Raw genomic sequence first — 16,347 nt, 5'->3', positions numbered from 1 at the left:
TGAGGAGGAGCAACAAATCTTGTTAAAGAGCTGGAAGGCATGGCCTGTGAGGGGAGGGACTGAGAACTTTCAGTTTGTCTAGTTTTGAGAAAGGGAGGCTGAGATGCAAACTTAGATCTCTCTTACAGATTTTTGAGGAGAGGAACTGGAAAGGGAGGTGCTGAATTCTTCTCCCTGGTATAGAAGCATGGGAATGGTTTAAAGTATCATCAGAAGAGGTTTAGACTGGACATTATGGTCCAACGTCAGAGCATATGGAACAGGCTTCCTAGAGAGGTGGTTGATGTCCCAGGCTCATCAGTGTCATTTGACATTTCAGTGAGAAGAGTATACGTCCTATATGTTTCCAGCAAGGCTAGTTTGACACTGCTGCCACCTCAGGCTTGATACTGGCAATTTTGGTGTGTATTTTAAGATCCTGGTTTGGAAACAATAAAATGATTGCGTGAAGTTGAAGATTCATTTAGCCTTTGTTTTCAACAGGTTAAATGACAGTGAAATTGAGAGGCATCACTACAAAGATCAAGATACATACTCTGACAAGTCTGATAAGGAAAATGACCATGACCACGAGGAATCTGATAACGATGAGCTGGGGAAAAGTGAAGACAGCGACAGTGACACATCAGAGCGACAGGATGATTCTTATGTCGATCCAGAACCAATTGATATCAAGGAAACTACTTACGTAGAACAGAGTCATGAAGAACTTGGGGAGGTAAAAGTGCTGTTGAAGTACTAAACAAGCAGCTTCTCCAAATAGTAAGCTGATATTTTAAGGGTCAGGCTACACTTGAAAGCTGACTTACAGGATTGGCTTTCATATTTTCAGCAATAATGTATAGAAGAGGTTCTGTTCACTCATATTCTGCTCTGATTTGCCATTCTTGTGCTAATATATGAGATTTTAACAGAGATCATGAAATTACCTGGCATTTTGCTCAGACAGAAGGTACAGAAAGGACCTCCTGCAGCAGAGATTCGTCATGACTACTTGTTCTTTTGTTTTTACTTCTGTTTGGGTTTTATTAACTTAGTCCTGTTTTTTTCTTCAAGAAAATCTTCGAGTTGAATGTTTGAATGCAACCTGACACTTCTTTTTTTTCTCCTGCAAGAGAGAAGTTAAGCAGTTGTAATCTGCAGAATTTAGTGGAAGGCTTGCTGTGCTTCTGATGTCAACTTGTATTCTAATGATTCCCCAGAGCTGCTATTCCACTTCTGCAGGTTGTTTTATGTATTTGCCTATACAGGCAAATATGACAGGGATTTGTAAACCAAAAATCTTGGAAACAGAAATTGAAATAAGTCTTTTCAGAAATCTCCTCTTTCTCCTTAAGAGAAATGACTATGAGTTTGGTTTTTTTTTTTATACTCATGGAACTTGAATATCTTATGCTTTAGTGCTTTCTAGTAAAATGTCTATACAAAGCTGTGTTTCAGGAAAAGCTGAGGAGTTTTAAGTCACATTTTTGAGTATGCATTTTAGAATTGTTCTGGAAAAAGGGATGCCTTTCCTTGCTTTTCCTACAACCATTGCTCTTGATTTCAGAAACTATATAATAGTTTAGTAGGGGATAATATCTCCCCTCCTCTTGGACAGAAAGCAGCATGGAGTGTGGCTGCTGGTTTTGCTCAGTTACCCCTAAGTGGTGCATTTTCTTTAAGGAAAACCACTGATGCTACTGACTGATTCAAGGCAGTGAAAAGCACAGATATGTCAGCTTTTGTGGTTGGGAAAAGCTGCTAGAATGAACAGCCCTTCGGTGTTTGTCTTGCATTTGAGAAGAGAGAGTAATGCAGGTGATGCCTAGGAAAGGACTAAGGAAGGATTTCTGAACAACATCCTACCTCAAAATTTTCTAGCCTAGACATGATGAAAACAAATGCGGTTTTTAATGCTGAATAGTAAATCTATCATACTTCATTAAAGATGTATCATAAGTGTATTTATAGAAACTTGATCTAACTTGAATAGTTGCTTCAGCATCTCAGAATGGTTTATTTTAAGTATCCATTTCCCATTCTCACCACAACCTTAGAATGTGTTGACCTGTCTTCTGGAGGATTGTTTGCTTTCTCCTTTCTGTAAGCAGTTTTTTGGCTCATCCTAGGCAGGTGAGGCTGCTCAGACAGAAGAAGTGTCAGAAGAAAACAAAAGTTTTATCTGGACACTACTGAAGCAAGTTCGACCAGGGATGGACTTGTCCAAGGTTGTACTGCCTACATTTATTTTGGAGCCTCGTTCTTTCCTGGACAAGCTCTCTGATTACTACTACCATGCAGACTTTCTGTCTGAGTAAGTCTCTGGTTTTCATTCTTACCATTTTTTAAATTAAAATAGAGTAACAGTGTCAGATACTGTCATTTTCTGAAAGCTAAGTGCCTTGAGAGCTTATAGGTACATCTTGAAGTCTGGCCTCTCTTATAATTTAATAGCAGTCATGTTGCAGGCATTTCTGGTTTAGCTTCTGAAGACTTCTGAAAATGAGTTTAATTTTTTTTTCTCCAAGAAGCATATTTAAATATGAGATACCAATACTGGTTATTTTTTAATCCAGTGTTAAGTTCTGTCCAGATTTACAGTTGCCAGCTCAAATGTAGCTAATAAATTAAAGACTGTAAATTGAAATAATATTCAGCTCAGACTTCTGCATGTAAGTAAGCTGGTAGTAAAAAGATACCAAAGTAGTAACCTATAAATGGAAGAACTTGAGTGGGAATGGGACAGAATTTAATGTTCCAAAGAACAGACTCAAATATGGAAATACCATTTCTGGCATTTAGTTTGACTTCAATTTTAAAACAATTATTTGAGAACTTTAAATTTGGTGAGCTTGGACTTGAAGCTTTATAGTAGTGCAAATCACAGACCTGTTTTAATCAGCTCATAGATTCAAGATACGTCACAACAATTGATAGCATGTTATACATGATGCAATACAGGTACTTGACCTGTGTGTTCTGTTTCACAGAGCTGCTCTTGAAGAGAATGCTTACAACCGCATGAAAAAAGTAGTGAAGTGGTATTTGTCAGGATTCTACAAAAAGCCAAAGGTATACTTTCACATATTATTTTGTCTTCAGTCACTGTGTCTAGTTTGAGGACTTAGGGATATGCTGGAGTAAGTTTTTTTTGTTTGAATTTATGTTTTAATGCATTTTTTTAAAAAGCAAAGTTAAGTTTTCATTGCTTACACAAACACAACCTGGAAATTTCTGATCCCTAGCCATGCTTAAAATAGACTATATTCAGTTGTGTTTGTCCCATGGAGTAGAAATTGAACTAAATATTTTTTAATAAAGTTGAGCCAGTTCTATATTTACCATTCTTCAGTGATAACAGTCTGAAATTGGAAGACTAATGTTTCTACCACTTCATTTAGCTTTGCACTAAATACTCTTCTTAGTAATGTTGTTGGGAAATAGTATTGACAGAAAGTACTTGCTACCTAACTTCAGACAAAAGCTCTGTAATAATTGTGAAAAGAAAAAACAAAACCAAAAACCCTTACATTCTGTGTGTCCTTATGTGTAGAATAGTTTAGTGGATATACTGAATATATGATAATTTCCTTAGAGTGAAGAGCAGACTAATTGAGCATAATATTCAAATGATGAAATCAAGTACCATGTACTTCAGCATATATATTATGATAATTTTTTTTCCTGTGTTTTTCTTATCTTCAGTGATAGATGATAAAATGTTTTGTGACTTGTGTACCTGCACAGTATGGTTACTCTCTATTCAATTTCTGTTTAGGGACTAAAAAAGCCGTACAATCCTATACTTGGAGAGTTTTTCCGCTGCATGTGGATTCATCCAAGGACAAACAGCAAGACTTTTTATATTGCAGAACAGGTAGATGTAATAACTGGAAACAGTAATTTTAAGAAAAATAAATGTATTCTACATTTGTGCTAGTTAAATTCTATGGTAGTTTCAAAAAAAGTATTGAAGTGTATGAATAGTACTCTAAAACTTCTGGTGAGCATAGTTTTCTTTTAGTTGTCTCTTTTAAGTGTGCCTTCCTAAAGAGAGAGAGGGAGGAAGGCGTTTCCAATATTTCTGTTCCTCTTCCCCTGGAACAAGTCAACTGCTGATTTTCTTAACTCTTGAAATTCAGTAGGTGATTGCTTTATCTCTAAAGATTTTAGTCAAACTTCACATATATTAACTGCATTCTATTATGTGCAGCATGAATTTTGCATTGTCATTATTAGCTCAAAGTTTATACGATATTTACTATATTGCTTGTTTTTATTTGTCTCAAATACGGGTTTTTTTTCCAACAGGTGTCACATCATCCTCCAATATCTGCCTTCTATGTTAGCAACCGCAAGGATGGGTTTTGCCTTAGTGGTAGCATTCTGGCCAAATCAAAATTCTATGGTAAATAATGAGGTTTTTTGGTTCTATGTGTATTGAGGGATGCAAAATTGGTGCATGTGAGCAGTGTTTTGTGCATGAAAGAAGGCTGTTAGAAGGATCAGTGTTTTGGTTGTTGTTTTGTCCTTTCCTTACAAAGTTTTTGCTACTGGTCTTCAGAATTTTAATTTCTATTTTTGGAGTGTTTTAATATTTAATTGGAGGCACTGTGTATTACAGTGCCTTCACTAGGAGAGGTTGCAATGTTAAATACACTGGTATTCTTAATTGTATTGCTTAGTTATTAGGGAGTGTTGACTGTTGTCTTGCAGGGGGAGAAATGTTGTTGAGGCGAACTCTCCGTGTGTGGAGACACAAGGCTTGACTCCCATTTCAGAAGGCTGATTTATTATGTTAAATATTATATTAAAATACTACATTAAAACTATACTAAAAGAACAGAGAGATCAGAAGGCTCAACAAGAATAGAACAGAATGGAATAACAAAATCCTGTGACTCCTCACAGCCTTGGCACAGGTGGCCATGATTGGTCATCAATGGAAAACAATCCACATGGACCAATCACAGATGCACCTGTTGCATTCCCCAGCAGCAGATAGTAATTGTTTACATTTCTCTCCTGAGGCTCCTCAGCTTCTCAGGAGAGGAAAAATCCCAGCAAAGGATTTTTCATAATATCATGGCTACAAAATGTGACTGTCTGTTTTTGAATTTCAGGGAATTCATTATCTGCCATACTAGACGGAGAAGGACGGCTAACATTTCTAAATAGGGGAGAAGATTATGTAATGACAATGCCATATGCCCATTGTAAAGGTAGTGGTTCTTTTCATTCTCTAGATGGCAAAGTTATGAGAAAAGAAGTTTGTTATTCTAAATAGTTCATTATTCTAAATAATGTGCTGTGTTGGATTCAAGCCTGTCATCTGGAGTGTTCTGAAGATTGGTGGCTCTAGGCTTCCACATATTTTATCAGGAGAAAAATACATCTGTTTAAGCCATGTTTTCATTTTTGACTGTTATATGTGCCTCCTCGAGCCAGGTCTCATAAGCTCTTGGAGGTATATAACACACCCAAGATAGCTCAGCTACCTTTGGAGGCATAAAATCAGCAGGATGGCTTCTGTTTGCACTGTTTGAAACAAAAAGGTTTAATAAAAGGCAAAATAACAAGCAGAAAAAAAACTGAGCCAGGTGCAAGAAGTTCTTTCTCCTGGTAAAACACCTCACAAAAGCCATTAGTTTCTTTGTTCACATCCTTTTCTAAAAAAATTTATCTGTAAATTGCCCAGGCAGGACTTTTTTGCTTTTGTCCAGTTAGCTATCCTTAAGTTTGAGGTGAAGTCCCCTAGGCCTATGAGATGCCTTTTCACCTGATTGAGGAGAGAAATTTCTGGGCTTCTTTCCTTTTTAGGGGGACAAAGGATAGTTTTGCCACCCTGTCAACAGGGGGCACATTCCTACATTTGACACAGGAAAAGATTTTTTTTTCATAACTAGTAAAAAATAGTAAGATCATATAGATAGTTATCTGTCAGTACATGATATTAATTTACTTTTTGAGTTGTCTTTTATTAGAGCAGCTTTGAGCTTTTCCACTTTTCTCCTCTTTTAAACATAAAAGGCGATGTAGTATCTACACCACAGTGTGATTTGATTATAAATTATCAACATTTGTCCTTCGTTTCACTATGGGAAATGGGTCAGTGCTTTGTAAAGTTTTCTGGAAGGTCAATAATAGTACAAAATAGATTGAAGAATTGCTCATTTTTAAGCTGTAACTTACTCAGTATTGTCTGTCCATATACTCCAGAATTCCCTTTCAGGATACACAGAATCACACAGGAAAGGTCATCTAAAAATACAATTTTTCCTCTGGCACTAGGATGTTTACTCTAGTCCCCAAGTAACTTAGGGCTTTTGTTTTGTTCAATTAAAAACATTTGTTTTAGCTGGGGGTTTTTATTTTGTTTTTGGGTTTTTTTTTTCTTTTGCAGGAATTCTTTATGGAACCATGACCTTAGAGCTTGGAGGAGTAGTCAACATCACCTGTGAGAAAACTGGCTACAGTGCAACAATTGAATTCAAACTCAAGGTTAGTGAACACTGAGTGGGCATAAGAAGGAGAATGAACATAATGTCCATTCCCACAAGCTAAACAAAGGTTTCTGAAGTACTTCTAGATGGCTTCTGAAAAATGCATTTGCCGTCCATGAGGTGGAAACTGATTAAAAAACCATTTTCGAGAAGTGTGCACATGGAGAGGGAAACTGTATTCAGTTGAAATTACAGGGGAAACATTAAAGTTGGGAGGCTGTGTTAACTGACAATTTGCCATGTCAGTCCACAGGATACATGTGCAGCCTGTCAAAAGGCCAAAGAAAATCCCTGGCAATCATTGTTGCTGTTTCTACAAAAGATAATCTCCAGTAATGAATGGTCCTTGGCAAAGCCATGAAATTACTGTAGCAAATGACTGTGTCCTTTGGGATATCATGTCACTTTTATGCCTTATTTTCTGTTTTCTTTCAACATATGTTAGACAATACTTTTACTCAGAAAATCTTTTAAGAAGGAAAGAAGAAACTACATACTCTGGTTTTAGACTTCTTTAAGATTAATATTGTATCTTGTACTTATTAAAGATATCAGGGCTGTTTACAGCACATTTCATAAATTCACATTTTTCCTTAAGATTAAACATATAAACAAAAATAGTATGTTATTAAAATAACATATAAACAAAAATAGTATGTTATTAAAATAAACATGAAACCATTTGTTTTTGTTTTGCAGCCTTTTTTGGGTAACAATGACAGTGTTAACCAAATATCAGGGAAAATTAAGCTTGGCAAAGAAGTTCTGGCTTTTTTAGACGGTCACTGGGTAAGTAGTGAGTGATGCTCTTTTATAAATTCTGGCTGATGGTTGAGACAGGTGAAAATAGCACTTAAGTACAAAAAAGACTCATGTTTTAAAAAAAGCAAAGTACTACTTTTGCAGAAAGTATTCCAGAAAGTATAGAATCAACATTGTTCGATTTCCAGTTCTTCAAAGGTGGAAAAGTTTAAGTTTATGAAGAAAATGAAATGTTGCTTCACAATGAATCTTGTGAAATGTTTTGGTATATGCATTAGTACTATGAAGAATTTTTATGGCACCAGCATGAAATATTTAAGGTTGTTTCAGTTCTGGGGAGGTGACATGGCATCACTCGTTTTTGAATGTGGTAATGATTCCATTGCATCTGTGTTCCAAGCTAGAACCTAGCACAGAGGGTAGAAATTGAATTTTCAAGTCAGCATATCTAATTATTCTTACTGCATGCATTCTAAAGAAAATAAATTCTTATTACCAAAAAAAAAAAAAAAAAGGCTTATTCCTTGCTTTTTTGTTATTTTGACACTCTGAGATAATTACAATTAAGAAACCAATCATATCTGTTACAGGACAGTGAAGTTATTATTAGTGAGAAGAAGACAGGTGTTTCAGAGACATTCTGGAACCCAACATCTGAGATGAAGCAGCATAGATTACATAGATATACTGTGAAGCTTGAAGAGCAAGATGACTTTGAGTCAGAGAAGTAAGTGCACTATAGAACCATGTATTTATTTTTTCCAAAATAAAATTCATAATCTTCTCCAAAATAGAAGCAAATTATCTTTGCTGTCCCATATTTGATGATACTAGCCTTTGATGATAAAAGAAAGTAATACTGTTAAATATAAGATCATTATTTATATACCTCACAATCAGAGAAATCTTGATAGAAATGTAGATAAAACTTCTGTTAAAACGGTCATATTCTCTTTGGAGGGTGGTCCATTTACTTAGCCTATAATTGAGGAAATTGTTTGCAGTTATTTCTGTCAACTGGATTGTGATTCTGTATATTGTTCATTTGTCAGGCTTTGGCAACAAGTGACAAAAGCAATAAATAACAAAGACCAAATAAAAGCTACTGAGGAGAAATATGTTCTGGAAGAGGCTCAGAGAAAGAGTGCCAAAGAGAGGAAACTTAAGGGTGAAGAGTGGACATGCAAGCTGTTCGATCAGGATTCAGTCACAGGAGAATGGCACTATAAATATGCTGAGTGAGTTCTGGAGTGCTTGGTAATGTTGCTGAGCCTCTTCCTGTGGTTTCAGCAGCAAAAGAACTGATGCATATAGATTATTTATGTATAATAACATAGCTGTGCTATGTTCTAGATTTTTTGGGGCATGGCAGTTTGGGGTGCATTGTCCTCCCTTTTTTCCCCCTAGACTGACCAGAACATCTACACAGATTTCCCCAAACTGGAAAATATGGTACATATGGGCATACCAGCTGGAAATCAGAAAATCTAGTGTCTGAAAATCAGAGAAGCCTATGCATAGTTGGATTGAGCCATTTAATTTGTTATATATTAGAATAGCTCTGAGAATAGCAGCTTTACAGAAATAGTTAATGCTGGGACCAGGTGGCTCTGCCTGGCTGTCAAATCTGTCCTGCACATGAGTGTCTGTGAATCTCTTTGTGTGATGTTCTGTGTCAGAAGCTGAAGATGCAGCTGTCTCCCTGACTGCTGGAAGGATGCATTCTGTGTCCTCACCAATGTTGTAAAAGTCAACTTGAAGCTGAGCCCTTTACTAGTGATGGTTTTCACAGAGCACCCATGTTCTGCTGATTTTTTCTTAGTACCCAGCATGCTTCTGTATTGTAGGGATTGTAAAAGTAAAATATCCAACAATGATACACACAAAGTTAAGTAACTTTGAATCCATGGATGGTGGAAGTATATTCCCATGACTAAATGCAGGAGGCCTTTGCCTTTCTGTACAAGAATGGTGATATTGAGGTCATTGCCTAAATGTATGTACAGAGAAGAGTACAAAAATCCTGAGTACTCTACACATGGCCAGCAAATTTGGAACTTGGAGGTTTCCTGGAACCAAACAAGGAATCCTGTGTATTTAACAACTCTCAGTAAATTCCTTTTCCATGATTTTCATTCTCATTAAGTTTGTGTAGACTTTCACAACTGCAGGGAAATTCTCCAACTAGATTAAATGCTCAGTGAAGCACCCTCTCTTGGTTTGAATCCTCTAGTGCTGTTGATACCTCTTCCAGTTGGAAGAGTTGTCATTAGTCCAGCTGAATGAACTGCCCATACTCTTGAACCCTGTGCAAAACCATTAAAAAGAAACCATACTTGAAATCTGTTAGACTTTAAGATCTATCTTGTTAATCTGCGTTATTCCTGATGTCCTTGAGGCCTTGTGGCTCAAGGATGTGCCACAGAAACTTTGCCATGTGCCAGAAAGCAGTCTGCACTGACAGCATTCCCTGGAAGAAGCCTCTCTCTCTTTTCAAGCATATAATGCTGGCTCACCACCTGGTCCATGTAGAGAGCAGTCTTCTACACTTTCTGTGCAAGATGTGTTCAGTGAGCTGGAGCATTTGTTAAGGTATCTGGATTATAGATTTAAGCATCTGGATTACAAATAGAGAAGAGAGCAATGCCTAGTTCTTAACCCAGTTACCTCAGATGACATTTAATTCAAGTCAGGTTAAGCTAAGATGTAAGTGCAGGTCTGTGTTCACAACATCTGAAACAGCTACAGCTACTTAAAAGGCATGCAGAAAGACACTAAAGGAAATCCCTGCTTAATGTACCCTTGCTAAAGCTCTGCATCAGAACATCCTTCCTGCAGCTCACTTGCAACTTCTGTCCTGAAAACTCTGTAATCAGTGGTGACGTTGGTGTTTTCCATTGGCTGCTTGTTGTTCTCCAGTGAGTTATGTGCCTTATGCTGTTGTTTTTTGTTTTAAATTCTGTATCAGACTGTAATTGTAAAAGCGCTCTTAAAAAATCAGAACAAGAAAACTGTGCATAGCTCGTTAGTGTCTCATGAAACCACTCTTGATTACCATTAGCTACTTTGGGATGAAAGCAGGTTTGAGGTAACTGATTCTTAAACTCTCCTTCATAGGCATCTTTTAAAAGGAAAAAAGAAAACTCAACAAAAAGCAGTCTAAATATTTTTTAATTCCCCTAATTTCCCTGTAGTTCTAAAATAATAACTGTATCTGAAGCAGGAAATCTTTCATGATTCAATCACATATGATTGGCAAAAAAAATTCATTATGGTATTGTTGGTTAATGTAATAGTTTGTGCTCCTGTCAGCTGGCTGGGAGTTTGATCAGGACATGAAGTTCATTTTTTAGCTCTCTTGGCTGTGCAGGTTAAGACTGGACCGTAAGTAAAAGATAAGATCATGATGCCATATCTGATTTCTGTATAGAGAGAGAGAGTTATAGCCTCTTGATACTGAGTAGTTTCTGAGCAAGGAAATAGTTCTTATTTAAATTGCTTTAGTGCTAATAATATTTACTTTGTCTAGTACCAGACCATGGGACCCTTTGAATGATATGATCCAGTTTGAAAAAGATGGCACAATCCAGACAAAAGTTCGACATCGGACACCAATGGTATGTTCCAGTTCTAGTTCTGACAGCACATGCAAGATCCAGGAACTTGTATCTATATTATACATTATTTGTATAAAGATCATTAGAGCATTGGGATTGATGGGAAATACTATTATCCTACAAAAATGTTGTTTACACACAATATACAAAGTCTTTCACTTCTGTGTTGCATCCTAAGTGGTAGAAATTACTGGATTGGATAAGAATATAAAATATGCAGACTTGAGCTCAGCAGTTTAATGTGTATTTTCCCTTAAATGGGAAGATGCACAAAATTCAGATTGCTAATACATCAAAAATTTTAACTTGGACTTCTCTTAGATATTGTGCTTTTAACTGCCATTGTTGGAATGTGCTGCTTTGCTACAGTCCTCTGGAAATAACACATAAATTTATTAATTTTAGGTTACTGTCCCACAAATCAAACGAAAGCCATCCAGTTTGACGAAAGGAGAGTGTGGTTTCTCATCCCCAGAGCCTGATAACCAGGATTCCTCTGGGAGTGAAGGTACAAAAAGATACATTTACTTACAGAAATAATAAATTTATTTGACAACTGAAGAGTTCAGTGTCACGCATACTCTTCTTATCACAATGTTTTTACAATGCTTTAGTTCTATCCAATGTGAAGCATGTTCTGGAAAACAAAGGAGCAGAATGGCTCTTGTTTTTAATTGCAAATTTTCCTGTCTTTTTAAATGCAGTGTAGGTAGGCTTAGGTGCTGCACATATTTAATATCTAGGGGAAAAGAATGGTGTTCATAAACTGTTTTCTTTCTTAAAAGGTTAATTGCTTTAATTTGTAGATTAGTATGTGGCCAGAGGGTAGATTTTTGTTGTTGATAATGTTTGCAGAAGCTAAACAATATGATGAGAGTTTAAAAGATATTTCAAGTACTTAAGTTGCTGTCCTGTGGTATAAGTGACTCTAAAATAAAGTTTTCAATAGAAGCTATTTAGAAAATTTTCTCCTCATTTTTACTACAGGTTTAGTTTGTCATTCGTACTTTGTTCCTTTTATGGCAGCAGTAACTTCAGTGAATTACATCTGGCTTCTGTATCCTTCTAGCTCAACTTATGAAGCATAATACAAGAATAAGGAAAAAAGGGGCAGACCTTGGTGAACTGCAGAGTGCCATTGAGTCTGTAAAGGAAACACAGGAAGACATTAAGAGGTAGTAATAATTAAAATGCTTTAAAATGGTTTAGAGAACAGTAATCTCATAGGAATTTTTTTTCCCCCTTAGAGGCTGGTATGTGTCTTTTCTCAAATATTGATTGCTCATTGATGTTTCAAAGTTTTCCTCTAAAGCTGCCTTGTTTAGGCAACCCTAACACAGCAGAAAATGTCAAATTGTCTAGTCTGTAATTTACAGGATATTGTTTTCTATCTTACAGGGAGATCATGGAGCTACGAGATAGAGTCACTTCTAATTCATCACCCGGGGACTACCATTCCTTGCAGTTTAAGCACTATGTCTTCATTGTACTCATGGTTCTGCTACAGCTTATCATTAATGTCTTGTTCAAATAAGAAGTGTGAACAAGGGCCTTCTTGAACTGGAATGATCAAACTGTTACTGGGGACCATATTTTAAGCTGGACTTTAAATGATGCAATATTATGTAAAAAAACTGTGTAGCAACAACTTACAGAACTTTGCCTCAGCATTCATGGTTCAGAATCATACTTGTGTCTACCCAGTTGCAGTAAGAACTGTGTAAGTGCCAGTACACTCTTGCTCCTGGTGTGTGCCTGTCTCGCAGTCATACGACATCGGCCTTGTGCTTATATTGCGTCACACTGATGAATCTTCACCACAGAATAGATCAAGCTAAACACTGAGGTCAGACCCCATAGGTAGGATGTGATTCTTATTATGGTAGAATGATAAACAGGCATACTTCATTACATATAAACTTATCATTTTTGTAACAAAAACTTTTGAAGTAGCCAACAGCTTTTGTAAATGGCATTGGGTGTTTGGAAGTAAACTTTTGTTTAAGGTCAAACAAATGCATTATTATATGAAAAATCGTGAGTGTTAGGAAAAGGCAAGTAAAAAGCTGAAGTCTTTGGGAAATCTGCAACATAATGTCCTTGATTAGTTTTGGAAGTATGAGGTTTTTATCCTGAATTACTGTAGGCTTGTAAGCCAGCTGTTTTATAGTTTTAAAACTTAAGATTCCTCTTAAAAACATTCCCACATCTACTGTACAGAGCACATTTTTAACAGTACAGCAGCCAGGGAGGTACTGTTTGGGTCTACTCTCTCATGAATTGCAAATGTCAAGGATTTCTGGTATGTTTGTAAGTCTTGAAAAATCTACAGCTTTGGATTTACATTTGTGTATGGCCATGTCATAGTAAGCAGACAGACTGCTCATGCCAGGACTCATAGGTATTTTTGGAACAAAATGTCAAGGGGTATGCTTAGTGTGTAGCTTGAGCTGAGTCTCCAAAAGGCAGTGTAGAATAGGATTCAGTCACTGTCATGAGCAGAGTTGCAAATGAAAATGTGTGTGTTTACACAGGGAAAGCTCAAAAGTTGTGTGTTGGCTAACACCACATATCTCAAAACAAATAAGAAGAAAATCCAAGTGTTTGAAATCCCTCTGTACTGCAAGCATATACTACCTACCAGAATACATGGATGCACCTTCTTAGTATGCTGTAGCCATACAAATTCATTCAAAGCTTAAATTCAAAACCAGGGTTTCTAACATTTTTTATTTGAAGAAATATATGCATGTATAGAATTTGTAAAATTCCAGCCCAGGTGAGACAACAGGAGGATGAGTGGCACAATATGAAGGACAGCCAAGTTTGTTTTCAGAGGATTCTCTCAGGAATCAAATCCATCCTGGGCAGTGGAACAGTCTGAAAGTCATGTTTGGCTTTTTGCTGTGGCCAGGTTATGCCTCTGCCTTGGGCAGCCTGCCTGACTCTCCAGATGATCAGCATTTCTGTTCTGCATCAGTCTCACCTAGTATATAGTAAAAATACTGTTTACTCGTTTATCTGTCCAGCTTATATATTTCTGTGGCTGACGCTTCCACACACCTCCCCTTCTCTTTTACCTTTCTTCTTCCGTGGGCCTCAGCTGTGTAAAAGTCTATTGTGTAAGCAGTGAACTTCAGCATATTTTGTACAGCTTCACATTAGCATGGTTTGGTCTTGAATAATTTTTCTGGAACATGTTATGTTAACCAGACCTTGGGCAAGACCAAACCTGGTTGGATTGCTATTAAATCTACAGCTGATGGGGCAAAATTTGTGAACATAGAAAGTCCCTTCATAAACAAACAAAATAATTACAAATGCCTCAGTCTCTAAATGGAAACTGAAGTTCCCCATGTATGAAATGGCATTAAGAAAGCAGAGTATTACGGCATTCACTTCAACATTCTTAGCCTGGAATTTGGCTGTTCATTATTGCATTCAGATGTCAAGGCTTCACCTGTCTTAAGATCCATTACAATCGTTTAAACATACTCTGAATGTGAGAATAATCCAATGACTGAGAATTGGGCAATAACTTCAATCCCCTAAAATAATACTCTGCTAAATCTGTGGTGCTGAAACTCTTGACTGGTAGTTTCAAGCTTTTATCTTCCTTGTAAATAGAAATATCCTTCTGCCTTTTCATGCTGATTTTTTCAATCACTTCTATCAAGAGCAGTGAATAACACAGTCTGCATGTGTTTTCACATGGCCTGCATGGTAGTGACTGGATTTGACCCAGCCAGCTGGCTGGCTGGCAGTGTTGGGCAATGTCAGACTAAAAAGATAATCCATAGCTGAAGTTCATGCTTAGCTCAAGATGAGTGAAAGGCTTGAACACAGCAAAACAAAATCCTTATGCTTATTTCCCTTTTCAGCTTATTTTTTAGAGTTGAATTCTGCTGAAAAGGTGGTTTTAGTGATGATCTGGAAAGGTAAAGGATATGTGATGAAACTTCTTGAAAAGTAAAATTGCAAGACTTCATGATTAGATAAATTCTGAAAAATACAATGAAAACCTAGTAATTCTTATTTTGCTGGATTTTGTATTGAATAGAACAAAGAAACTTCTTCCCTATTTTTTACTGTACAGTTGGTCACAGACATGTATGGATCCTTTTCTTTAGTGTGTCACCATTGTCCTCTTTAGCCATGATGTACAGCAGATCTTGACTACTACCTGCTTAAGACTGAGCTCTGCACATATATAAAAATTGATTGTACAGTTTGCAGATGCTTGAGGGCTGTGGCCTTCTAGTTTTTAAAGTTTATAACAGCACTTGTTTTCACATTTGATTTCCAATTCCTGTTTTGTTTGGTTTTTTTTTCCTTGTACAGGAAATATCTGCAGAATTTGCCACGTGGTTTTGTTGGGTTGGTTTGTTTGTTTTTAGATGCACTCTATGCCTTTAATTTGCCATTTAGGTACAGGTTGCCTAACTGGGTACAGATAACCTAAGCTAAGAAAAAGTAAATATGCCATGTGAAATGCAACAAGTATCATTTTCAGTAGATGATATTTCTTGAATTTCATGTGTTGATTCCTTTTAAATAGCTGATATCACTTGATGAGGGTGTATAGTCTGATCTTCATGTCCTTCCTCCCACTTGTGAAATCTCACAAATTATTTGCAAGGTTTTCTTGTAAAATGTAATGGTTGTGGTTTCTTCTTTTTTGTTTGTTGTTTGCTGCCCTTCTGTGCCTTTGGCAATTTTTTTTTTCTTCCTAGGTTCATGTTTATGAAACAGAGTTGTAATTCAGTGTTTCTTAAAGGCTGTTATTTTTAGCTATTACCCTTGTTTGTGTAAATAATGTGTAACAAAAATTCTGTACATCTCTAAGTTTTAATTATTTTTATTTCAGGAGTACCCGCAAATCACAGAACATTTAGCAGATATTCAAGTATTGTAAACAGTGCCTTCTTGATGGGTTTCTATGTTGTTCGGAGACATGTAAAGATTTGTCAAATCTGTGCCATATATATCGGATCTCTTGTGAGGGCTATTGTGTTTGAGAACTGATGTTCCTGCTTAGTCAGTCTCTCGGGGTGGAAAAAATCAGCTCTTAAAACATTACACTATTTCTCCTTTCTGGCTGGTGAGCCAAAAGTGGAGGATTTTGGGATGTTTACAGTGAAGCTGCACTACTCTGTGGCAACACAGAAATAGCTCGAACGATGTAACTTCGGGGTGAGATTATGTGAGCTTCTTCTCCTTAACTTTTTCTCCTTTATGCCCTACCCCGGCCTTTCGCTCTGCCAAGCGGGAAGATTAGCCCTCAGGACACAGCGCCCGCTTCCCCGTCCCGCGTGTCCCGCCCTGTCCGGCACCCGGGATCACCGCTTTGTGTGAGGGATCTGAACTGTTACGGTCCGCCTCCAATAAAGATGTGTCCCACCTCCGCGTCTCTGGGCTCTGTGCGCCGCTCCCTGTCCCGCTCCTCAGTCCCTCCCGCTCCCCGCCCCGCCCCTCCGCCGCTG

General features: G+C 37.1%; 1 protein-coding gene across 12 annotated transcripts in view; it reads left to right on the top strand.

The window, feature by feature from the left end:
* The window catches only part of OSBPL8 (oxysterol binding protein like 8), a 51,830-nt gene extending 35,564 nt beyond the window's left edge, over window positions 1-16,266 (top strand). For 11 of the 12 annotated variants that reach the window (XM_041465547.1, XM_041465546.1, XM_041465540.1 and 8 more), the window contains 14 exons: window positions 484-718; window positions 2,112-2,296; window positions 2,973-3,054; window positions 3,761-3,859; window positions 4,294-4,390; window positions 5,106-5,204; window positions 6,386-6,483; window positions 7,185-7,274; window positions 7,838-7,974; window positions 8,300-8,485; window positions 10,777-10,864; window positions 11,270-11,372; window positions 11,934-12,039; window positions 12,263-16,266. In XM_041465547.1, coding sequence (XP_041321481.1) covers window positions 484-718; window positions 2,112-2,296; window positions 2,973-3,054; window positions 3,761-3,859; window positions 4,294-4,390; window positions 5,106-5,204; window positions 6,386-6,483; window positions 7,185-7,274; window positions 7,838-7,974; window positions 8,300-8,485; window positions 10,777-10,864; window positions 11,270-11,372; window positions 11,934-12,039; window positions 12,263-12,398 — 1,741 coding nt within the window. In that variant the 3' untranslated portion in view covers window positions 12,399-16,266. Of the gene's footprint in view, window positions 1-483; window positions 719-2,111; window positions 2,297-2,972; window positions 3,055-3,760; window positions 3,860-4,293; window positions 4,391-5,105; window positions 5,205-6,385; window positions 6,484-7,184; window positions 7,275-7,837; window positions 7,975-8,299; window positions 8,486-10,776; window positions 10,865-11,269; window positions 11,373-11,851; window positions 12,040-12,262 lie in introns of all 12 variants that reach the window. The other variant, XR_005954940.1, reaches the window with a different exon arrangement.
* Window positions 16,267-16,347: the final 81 nt, after the last annotated feature.

The sequence above is a fragment of the Pyrgilauda ruficollis genome, unplaced genomic scaffold (assembly GCF_017590135.1).
Source record: "Pyrgilauda ruficollis isolate IOZ18807 unplaced genomic scaffold, ASM1759013v1 scaffold19, whole genome shotgun sequence".
Classification (NCBI taxonomy): domain Eukaryota; kingdom Metazoa; phylum Chordata; class Aves; order Passeriformes; family Passeridae; genus Pyrgilauda; species Pyrgilauda ruficollis.
This window is presented reverse-complemented; position numbering and strand designations above follow the sequence as displayed.